General features: G+C 31.4%; 1 protein-coding gene across 3 annotated transcripts in view; it reads left to right on the forward strand.

Moving 5' to 3' along the window:
- The window catches only part of LOC124531845, a 43,012-nt gene extending 36,590 nt beyond the window's left edge, over positions 1 to 6,422 (forward strand). For all 3 annotated transcript variants that reach the window (XM_047106386.1, XM_047106387.1, XM_047106388.1), the window contains 2 exons: positions 4,377 to 4,560; positions 4,899 to 6,422. In XM_047106386.1, the coding sequence (XP_046962342.1) occupies positions 4,377 to 4,560; positions 4,899 to 5,179 (465 nt within the window). In that variant the 3' untranslated portion in view covers positions 5,180 to 6,422. The remainder of the gene's footprint in view (positions 1 to 4,376; positions 4,561 to 4,898) is intronic.
- Positions 6,423 to 12,125: the final 5,703 nt, after the last annotated feature.

A 12,125-nucleotide genomic window follows, 5' to 3' on the forward strand; every position in this document is an offset into this window, starting at 1 on the left:
ATACCGTCGTCTATAGCAAAAATTTTAATATTTTATAGAATTATTTTATAATCCAAAGAAAAAAAAATGTAAATACATTAATTAACACCATTGTAAATTAACATACATATAAAATTAATTATATTATAGCGTTAAAATTAACAAAAAAAATTGTTAACTTAACAGAATTATATATTTAATTTTGAATATTATTAATTTATTAAACAATTTTCATCTAATTATTCCAAGACGTTTTTCAGTTTAACGCTTATTTTACCATATGTCTCGTAACACAAGATAAGATTATGACATATTTTAGATCTCTGTTTTTATTATCAATTACTCATCTATTGATCAGATTAAAATCGCGAAAATCATTTTGATAAATTACACTGCTTTGTTGTCGTCACCAGCTTTGTTTTGTACAACCGTAGAGATAACTGTTAGCTTTGATTATCCGTAGATTAAAAACAAAGTATTTATAAACTTGACATATAAGCGACTTCATAGCCACGCAGAGCACTGGTATATTTTTTATTGTAACCAAGTAATCGATTTACAGCGTAAACCTATGTCTTAAAGTTCTAGACAGATCAATACGATGTGACCATTACTCATTCAAAATCGATAAGGTACTAAGATAATCTCGTGTTGATTACATATATTTATATGTACATAAATACGTAATATTACATATTTATATTCTATTATCATGAGCTTATATTATAAAGCGACGAAATTACAAACGATGTTTATTTCTCGCAGTACATTCAAAAAGTAATAGAAATGCTAGTCTATAGAGGGACAAAAGTATTTTAATTCCTACTTTTATGTGGTGAACTTACAAATGGTGCAATTGATGTAGTGACGTAGCTAGGTGAGGAAGGGCCCCGGTGCATAGAAAAAGAATCGCGCCTTCACCCCTCTTTCCCATCCCTCTTTAACTAATAATTACATTTCAAAATTATAGATACCAAATTAGAAATCTTGTGCGCAAGGTCGAGATTTTCTAGCTTCAGAAGCTTAAGGTTTAATTTAGAGGGCCCCCTGAACTCCAGGGCCCCGGCGCACTGGCCCTACGATAGCTACGTTGATCTGATGGCAAGTGGTAACGTCCGCATAGACATTGGTGCTGTAAGAAATATCAAACAATCCTTACATCGCTAATGCACCGTCGAATTTGGGAACCAAGGTTTTTTTAGTCCCTCGTATCTGAGGCTCATTAGCTCAATCACACTTCAAACTGGAACCCCTAAATCACTTAGTATTGTTATTCAGATAATGAAAGCGTGATTTGAAAATAAAGCAACTACTTCCAATTGAAAAACACCAGGGATCGACGTATTTAATCTCTCCTATATATCTCTTATATGAATATGTTAACTTCTTATCACAAAGACTAAATAAGATATCGTAAATAACCGAAACCCTTAAAATTTCCTAGTAAAAAAAATCATACATTCTAGGCTATACTTTGAAATAGTTTCTCGCCTTAAATCCAAATCGTTCTATCATTTCCTTTTTTAGGTCACCCGCGCGAAAGCATCTGCAAAATAATGCAACCAATCAGACCGTTGATCAGGACGATATTTATATTTATTCTACTCATATATTCATAATTTTACTCTCTTTTTAATTATACATTTACTGCTATTGAAGTTAAATAGGTAGACATATTCTTTTTCATGAATAACATACTTAAAACGATTTCACTTTAAACAAGCACAAAATGTGGAGACACCCTAAATAACTATTATTTGTTATTTATAAAGTTCAACGAACTGTATGTTTGTCGTTGCATTTTATTGATAATATTGTTATTTATCCGTGGTAATTTTTCCGATACAATTTGTATTAGTTACATTATGATTCAGCGAAATTAGTGGAAACTTGAATGTAATTAACAAATACAAATCATTAGCATACTATAGAAATTGAAGTAATACGAATAGTTGTTTAAATAATCATAGTTCTTGTTGTGCTTACTATATAATTTTACACGCTTATATATATATATATATATAATGAAGATATTTTTTATACTAACTCGTAAATACTCGTCAAATGAGATAATGAACATGTGCCCCAATTATCCTAACAAATTGACAGTTTCTAGCATTCATATCGAATCGTCATCATTGCCGTTCAATCATGTATCTATTCTACAAAAAAGATCCAGTTGCACTTTGGTCAAAGTTGGATCAGAATAGATATAATCATATCCTCGATATAAATAAGTAGTATGAATCCGCAGTTACCATTAATTTCACTTTATTTTGTGAGGAAAAGTAGAACTTAGATCAGACCAAAATCGGTGTAGTCTTGGTTAGTAGAATTGCTCTCAGAAATGTTACTTTTTTTAAATATACCTTTTACAAATATACATATTGATACCATCGGTTCATTCAAATTTAAAAATTTGGACTCCGAAACCCGTTTTTACCGTCATCCAGTAGATCATCTAAAAATAACATTTCTTATATTTATAGTATACCTATATTTGTTAGTAGGAAATGAAAAACACTTTACCAATTGCGTTCTGAAACTATGTATAATCACTGAACAAACAATTTGAAAAAACAATCACTCGTAGCACCATCTACGTTGTACCGGAATGATTACAGTACGTATTTCCACCTGATTACAAAGAGTGTATTAACCTAGTTAACCACACACGTGTTATCATGTTATGTTATATTACAAATTATTTTGAGTGACCGTTTGAAGTACAAGAACAATATTTTTTTTTTAAATTTCATATATAAATATTATTTTGTGAGGCTATAATTATATAAAAACTTTTTATATTACTGGCTTCAGTATTGTCTATTTCTTTCCATTAAATATTGAAGGAAACGAGCAACTATTTAGTTTTTAATAAACAGTACTTAAATATCTTGTAATCTATAAATAATATCTGCCCGGTTGTTTCCATTGCTCATCAAACAAAACATAATAAAATATATTTACAAACAATTGTCACTAAGCCCGTGCTATTAAAGTTTTAAGATATTATTGCTCAGTATTCATCCGTATGTCGGATAGCAAATAATGATAAGGGTTTAATTAGTTTACCAAAGAATTATTCGAGGCGCCGCTTCATAGCGTTGTCGATGTTGATGTTTTATATACGTAATTACGTTATAAAAATCTTTGTGGCTGTATGTCGGTTGGATCGAGACATATATTTAATTTAAAGATAACACAATTCGTACGTACTTTGTTTTATTTTAATTTAAAACTATTTTTAAACTTTTCCGAGATTCTTGTTCATAAATCCGACAATAAATAATAAGTTATATACAATCTTACATTCACATCAACTACTTAATAATTAATTCATTTTTCGATTAAATTCTAACATTCTAGACCCAAACAATTCCTTCACTCTCGTCATATTTAGTTGATTCATATTATATCATTAATTTTACATAATAATAATCTAGGTGTCACAGAATTGTAAATAAATGAAAGAGGTGTTACCGGCAAACTATACAATCTCTCTGTTTCTCTTCTATCTGACATAGCAAGTCACGTATGTAAATGAAGGGAAAAAAAATGGGAAAGCTAACCATTTATATCAACCCCTATAACACTCGCTTATTTAACAAGGTTCTTTAATGCTGTAGAGACGTAACTTCCTATCCTGTATATAATGTTACACACAATCGCACGTATTAGCTTAACACATAAGCTATCGTAATAACTATAATAAAAAATGATAAAGTATAATATTGCTATGAGTTGACGGTGAAGAGTATCTAAAAAATCAATACTATAAGTATATAATCAATACTAGTAAGTTGGTAGCACTTTCAGATTTAAAATTTGACATTTCTACTTTGTCATTCGAAAACATTCGAAGCAATTACAAGTACCTTATCATCAATCCTTCAGAGATCGACCGCTTTTTTGATGATTTAAAATTAGTTCCATTGACAATATTGAATTCAAAGTAGATATTACATTGTTTTGCCTTGTTTCTTTAGTAAGCATTAATGACGGTAGAAAAATAAATATCTGATGTGGTAGTCGAAATTGGAATGTTAGCAAAAACCCTATCAAAAGCAGTTGTAACATCCTGGCTAAAGTGTTTATATTGTTATCAATGACTTGACCAAATATCGTCTAACTAGCTGAACCTAAGCTTTACTTGCGCGAAATTTCACCCCGCATTAACAACCGTCACCTTAATTATCCCTTCAAGAAAAAAAAAATCTACATAAGCCCTTTAAGCATTTAAATAGTAGTGGAGAACCAACACAATAAAATCTGTGAAGCGGCTATCATTAAACGTCTAAGAAATCCACTTTACATCCAATGTACCTTGAGTTTTGGCAAACTCGTATTTTGAACCCTTTTTAAGTTTCATTCTAGGTATTATTACTCTTCAACAGGTGGTGGGATACGCGATAGTGGTGGTGACGTTCGCTACCCAAGTGCCCATGCGGTGGGCGGTGGGTAAACTGCAAGGCGCACCAAGACTGCTGGTTGCTGATCTTTATCATTTGGTATCATTTTTGGCGACAGTTAATGTGTGGCGAGCTGTTTGGGGTCTGATGGATGTATATTTCTTTCCAGGTGAGGAGTTTTACACTTGTATAATTTTTACGCTTAAAATTTTTCTTTTAACGTATATTATATATAGTTTTGTCTTTCTCTTCCGTCAATAATTTTTCGTAATTAAAACGTAATTGTATCCCAATATTTAATTTTACATCTCGATCACTTGATTATCTTGTTATAGATTAGAATATTATTGATTAGATTATTATAGATTTGAAAAGATAATACATATATTTTTTAACAATAATATTTGGATTTCTAATTAGAACAACATTAAACTCTGTGTCTGTAATGTAGATATACTGAATAGCACTAAGATTATTAATATAAATTACGCTTTCATTTACCCATAGATACGCCCAAGCTAAGCAACTGGTGCTCACACATCATCAGCTTGTCTTTGTTGATTCTTCTCAACTGCTCGAACTCTATCCTAGTGAGAGGAGTCTATATCGACGCCGAGGAGCCCGCAGGTGACTGTGTCGTATTCCCATGCCACTACCTCAGGTTATTCTTCCACAAGGAGAGAATCAAGAAGAGACAAAAAGGATCCCTTTCAGCTGCGCCTAATCCTGCTACCAAGAAAATAGAAGAAGCCAGCGTGCCTTTACAAACTCCAGAGGAGAAAGTTTAATGCTTCTCCATTACGAGAGGGATATTTTCCGAATTGCATTTTTGACTACATTGTACATAATGTTTTATTTATCGATTAACAATCCTGTACTATAAATAAGAATGTTACCTATGTATATAATATATATGTATGTTTATTGACATGAGTATTAAAAAACTTCACTTAAGTGACGAATAAAACGTAACTGAATCTTAACTAAGTATGAAAATGTTTTCAAAGAAAAGGTATAATTATAAAGAATCTTTTTCTTCATATAATATTGTAGTTAGATCTTCCGCCAGTGAGTCGTTTTGGTTGTATAATGCTACCTTTCTTTTCCTTACTTATAGCTTTATTAAGAACTTTTATCATTATTTTATTTAATTTTTTAATAAGATTATTATTTTTATATATCATGAAATAAGAGTTATAATAAGTGCTAATATAAAAATGATATAAAGCTATCGTTTCTTGTTAGTTAATTCTTAAAAAAATATCCGTTAACTTTAAATGAAAATTATTATTTATGCTTAAAAAGAAGAAAAATAAGTATAATAAGATAATTTATTATTGGATCTTTTAAGGAAAACCTTTTTTTTATACAGACGAACAAAAAAAATAAAGAGATTAAAAATTTATTACTAACGCTTATTACTCATTTCTTTTTCTTTTAACGTTAACGTAATTTATTAGAAATGTTTATCTCTACACATCTTTTATAAATATAGTTTAGATATACTGATGCGCAAATGGTGTAAATATTTTTGTAATTTTGAATTAAATATAAGTTTTGTAAATGTAAATTACTTAATTGTAATAAATATATCATTGCTATTTTAGCATGTCTCCAATATTTTAAAGTAATTATACTTTCTAAAACTCACAATTACATAAAATTTAAGAAAAAAAGACAAGTCAATTTGCAGATGTTGCCAGTCAAAACAATTGTTTTTATTTATAAAGTACGTTCAATTATATGTATATATTTTAAATGGAATTATTATGTAAGTAGAATTTTATTAAACAGTAAAAACAATAAGAATATAAATATATTATAGAAAAGAACTTTGACAAGTTTTTTTACAATATAAAATCTAATTTGATTTTGTTGTATGTATGCTAATTGTAAGACAAACGATTTTAATAAAACCAATTTTGCTTGTTGTTGTTGAACGATATTTTTATTCGTTGTTTATTTTAATTTAAAACCTGTACATTCTATTTCTTATAACCGATAAGATGAATAAAGTGAAATCGTTGAATATCACCGAATTTTGATTTACTTAAAATAATATTTAAGTAGTAAAAATGTAATAGTAAAATACAGACTAAAAATAAAATTAATTACTGAAGTAAACGTTACAAAATTTAATGCGAGCAATATTTCGTCTTTGAATCCTTACTCTGTCTGTCTGATATAATCAGATATTGAATTAGAATCTATTTTTATTTTACAAAAGAGAGCAGTCCGGTCTATTTATGATTTTGAAGATAGTGTCCCTTCGGAATGTTTTTAACGAACGAATATGAATATTCACTTTTGGGTAACAATATATTTATACTCTATTACAACCATAACAGGCGAAAAGCCAAATAAATAACATTGATAGCAAATGGACGTGATATCATTTGTCAAGATCTTGATTGCTCTATGACTATTACTACGGATCACTATGGCTTTGCGAAACTGTTATCGGAAATTTGGAAGTAAAGTAAGTAGTTAAATATAGTAACGTAGTATTAAAAATGAAGATATATATTAATCAAGAACAGTAAGTAGTGCACAATATAGCTCTGACTCTGAATCAAAGCTATTCTCCTACTTCCATATTCTATACAAAAATATGTATGATCACAGGGACTTTGATCACTTTGATATAATCATTGATAACAATGATTGTACAAAGTCAATCCTTCTTGGGTCAAGGTATCCGCTTCTATAGTAAAATTTCGTAGATATTTTGAACTTTGCCAGTATTTTAACAAGCAGATTCGTAATCAATGAATTAAAACAAATATGTATACCAAGGTTTTGAAAATCGAAGATTGAAGGAATTGAGATGAAATGAGATATGAGACCCCTTTACCTATTATTCACACACTTTTCTTACATATTTATAAAAATACCTTGGCTTATCTTATAGACTACGAACATGAACATGTACTTATTTCCTTTTTTCAATAAAAAAACTTCAGTTTATGTAGTTTATCATGAAATGATGTGATACATAATTAATAGTTCTATGACACATTACTGTGTTGGAGGCTAGAGTTATTCTGTCACATAAAAAATAAATAAAATAAAAAATAAAAAAAATATCCTTCAAGATATATGCTTACATAAAAACTTCTGAAGTTTTTGTCATAAATAAATAAATAAAATAAAATTAGCCTTTATTGCTGTAAACCCAAAAAACATAACTTTATTATAACTTAATCTAATTATATCATACGTTTATTATATATGTAATTATTCGTCCCTCAAAATCTAGCTTCACGTCCGGCATGACCACCTTTGCCACGTGAGGGACGGATATTGATAACTTTTAAGTTCACTAACCAATGGCTAACGGAGCTCTAGTAACCCGAGAAGGAGATATGGAAGCACATTCAAGAAATACACGTATAGGGTCGCTTCCCGGGGGCGATCGCCGGGGCACGTTTGTAGCTGGCGTCAGGCGTGACAGAATGCGAGCCAGTGACTCCCGGCTTGCCAGTTGGACGGGAGTCGGGGATAGGGGGGTTAGGGGAAGATCCGCAAGGACTACAACCGATGAACGAAGCGATACAGATGATACTTTGCAGAGCAGGGAGGTGTCTCCCGTAAGCTCGGCCGGTACATCTGAAACGACCACAGAATCACAATATGAAGATGCAAGAAAGAAGTGGTCACTAGTAGAGTTAGAAGAACTTATGTTTTGTTATTTTGAAGCCAGAGCCGGAAGGCCTGGTTACCTAAAACTATTACAGACTCTTTTCAAGGAAAGAAATCCTGACAATCCTAAAGTTAGTAAATTCACTGGTAACGGGTTATCAAATCAGGCACGCAGAGTCATAAAACAAAATGTACTACCTAAAGATAAATTAGAAACAATACAAAGAAATGCAGAAAATATAACTCAAATCGAAATTAATTCTGTACCTTCTAGCGCACAGAACTCTGACATACAATCACCAATCACTTCAGTATCATCTCTAACAACTCCAACATTTAATGAATTAGAACAAAATAGTAGTGCAGTATCTCAAATTGCCTTGACCACAAACTACAATAACGATAGAAGAAGGAAATGGACACATCAGGAACAAGAAGAGCTAATGTTTTGCTACTTCATAGCGAAACGCGAAAGCACTACCTATATTAGCAAACTAGAAAGAATATTTAAAAACCGAAACCCAGATAATCCTAAAATTCATAGATTCAACGGAAACACTCTATCTAACCAAACACGCAGAATTTTGAAACAAAATCTCATTTCTCACGAACTATTGAACAGAATCAAACAGCGAGCAGATAGTCAGATACTACATTCTCACCGAACCGATTCACATACACAACCAAATGCAACATCTGCATTAGTATTAGACAATATCGCGGAACAAATTATTGAAGAAGATACAGTTAATGTTTATAATAGAAACGAACAAGAATTTCCAACAGGCCAATTTCAAATCGAAGATGAAAATCCCATTATACTCCAATTCCTTCAAATTTTTTCGGAAGTAAAAGAAATACCTATCGAAGAGCGCACTTACCAAAAGCCAAAAAAAATAAGCAATTTATAGATAATCTAGCAATAATTCATAATTATTTACCTAATAATAATTTGGCAAGTAAATGTACTCTCCGAGACATGAATGATTTAATCTATGCAGCAGCAATAACAAACAATCTCCTTACTTACCTAAAGAAGTTTTAAAGCCTCACACAGATCCCCCATGGAAGAAGAGAATAAAAATAAAAATTGAACGCTTAAGGAAAGAATTAGGACATATGGTAGAAATTTCGAGAGGAGTTTCATCACGATAAATGATAAAAGTCAAAGAAAAAATTTACACGAAATATAAAGTACAGAATGAAACAGACCACAAAAGTACAGAAGAAATATTCAAAACAAAAAATAAAAGCACTGGTAGGTAGAATAAAAAGATAACATATCATAAATAATAAGAAACAATATAAAATAACAGAATAAAATATTCGTTGAAGACGAACATAGGTTATATAGAAATTTAAATACAAAACAAGAGCATGTAGATATAAATATACCAAACAAGCAATGTACCGAGGAATTTTGGAGTAATATTTTATCAAAACCGATTACATACAACCATGACGCAGAATGGATTACTGGTATAGAAAAAGACAATAATAACTTAAATACGAGCAAGTTTAAAGAAATTACTGTGTAACATATTAAACAATCTGTTGGTAAATTACTTAATTGGGAAGCGCCAGGGCAAGATAAAATGACTATCTAAAATATCTCGCAAATATACACGGCCACTTAGCACTATTATTCACCAAACTTTTAAAAGACGAAGAACCGCTAGAAGATTGGCTCACAACTGGTAAGGTCTTTTTAATAGCGAAAAATCAAGATACCGAAGATCGGCGTCCCATCGCATGTTTACCTAGCATGTATAAGCTTCTCACATCGATAATCTCCGAACAACTGTACACTCATTGTCAAGTCAACAAAATTATGGCCCTAGAACAAAGAGGATGTCGACGTGGTGCCCGTGGATGTAAAGATCATTTAATGGTAAATAAAGCTATCCTGGAAGATCGCATAAATCTCAAAGGAATTTAAGCATGAGCTGGATCGACTATAAAAAAGCATTCGTATATCATATCATACGTATATCGCATAGTATATCTCATGAGTGGCGTGTACTTGATATTTATAAATGTCCACCTATCATTAAGTCTTTTCTTGAAAGAGCTATGCTTAAATGGAAACTTATAATGACGGCTAAGGGCTCTACAGAATCTTATACTACTGAACCGATTCATATTCGACGGGGCATATTTCAAGAAGATTCCTTATCACCGTTGCTCTTCTGCTTAGCTCTTAATCTCCGATCTCCACATTGCTAGGTAAGTATGAAACTAAGGGATATAAACTGCACAATAAAATATGGATAAATCATTTAATATAGATACATACATGGACGATATAAAAGTTTAGTATAATAGAAGTAACCTAAAAATTTTACTCGACAGTATTGAAATATTTACGGCAGATATGGGCATGACCTTTGGTTTAGATAAATGTAACACACTTCACTTAACAGCTGGACATAGGAATTACACTGATGGTAACGAGCACGTACTGCTTAATGGAGATACATTTAAACAGTTAGAAATAGACCAAAATTATAAGAATCTAAGTATTAATGAATCAGGAAAAAATATTCATAGTGATATAAGAACTCAATTAACTAAAGAATATTTCAGACGAATAAAAAAAATAACAAACTCTTTCTTAAATGGACGTAATTTAATAAAGGGGATAAACACATACGCCGTTCCAGTTTTGTTGTATTCTTTTGGTGTCATCAACTACAAAAACAGCGACCTTAAGCGGATTGATACTAGAACACGAAAATTATTAGCAATCAAAAAAGCCCACCAACAAAAAGCAGATGTTGGTAGACTGTACCTACCTCTACATAAACGGGGTAGAGGACTAATTAATTTAGAAAATTCATATAAAGCCCATATTTTAAAGTATAAGCAATATTTAGAACAAAAAAATGACTACCTAATTGAAGCAATAGTACAACAGGATGAAAAAAGAGAAAAATATTCCATATTTAAAGAAGCCAAAAATATAGAAGAAGAGTTGAAATTAGCGAACGGCAGACACACCGACATAGAAATAAAAAAGAGCATAATAAAGAAGCAAAGCGAATCCTGGCGAAATAAGAACCTGCATGGCCAATTCCCAAAAAAGGTCCTTGACTTGGCTAATGTGGATACTGAACAGACATTCAGGTGGCTGAAGAAACGACCTATTTCAGCTTCACTGGAATCATCTTTATTTGCGATACAAGATCAAGCGGTATTAACTCGTCAGCACGAACGCGATATACTGAAACGAAACGTAGATGGTAAATGCCGTTTGTGTGCAACAAAAGACGAAACAGTTCAACACCTTCTCGCAGGATGTGAAAAACTAGCTTGAACATATTATGTTCGAAGACATAACAACTTAGTACAATATATCTATTGGTGTTTGGCAAGAAAAAATAAAATAGAAGTTAATAAGTTATGGTGGAAAGAAGAACTCAAGCAGCCCTTTGTAAAGGAAAATAGTACAGCCAAATTAATGTGGGAAATCCCAATACAAACAGACGTCACAATCACTCACAATAGACCGGACCTTATATACATAGATAAAACCAACAATAAAACTTACCTAAATGATGTTGCGGTACCATCCGACTATAACATTGGAGCAAAGGAAATAGAAAAAATGAGCAAATATCACCCGCTGAAAGTAGAACTCTCCAGATTATGGAAAACCACAGTCATGACGATCCCAATTGTTGTGGGAGCTACGGGCGCCGTGACGAAGAACTTGAAGCGGCACTGCGAGAAGCTAGATACACACGTCAATTGATATTGACATCCTTCAAACATAAGCTTCACTTCACTCATCCACAATAATCAGCAAAGTTCTCGGAGACACAGTATTTATCACTCATTCACAACAAGCAAACAGCACATAGTAGAACTCTTAAGTGAACTCTTAATATTAACAGTTTTGTACACTTATATTACCTACGTACAACCATCAATGCGTTTGATCCTTTTACTTTATTGAACTGAACATGCTGTGAGCCCAAAATTGAAAAGAAGTCTGTAATCATTAATTTTTTAATTTAGAAGTACGCTTAGATGTTAATTGTTATTTAATATTAAGAAAAATATATTCAGAAACAAAAAAACATACAAAAA

The sequence above is a fragment of the Vanessa cardui genome, chromosome 8 (assembly GCF_905220365.1).
Source record: "Vanessa cardui chromosome 8, ilVanCard2.1, whole genome shotgun sequence".
In the NCBI taxonomy this organism is placed as follows: Eukaryota; Metazoa; Arthropoda; class Insecta; order Lepidoptera; family Nymphalidae; genus Vanessa; species Vanessa cardui.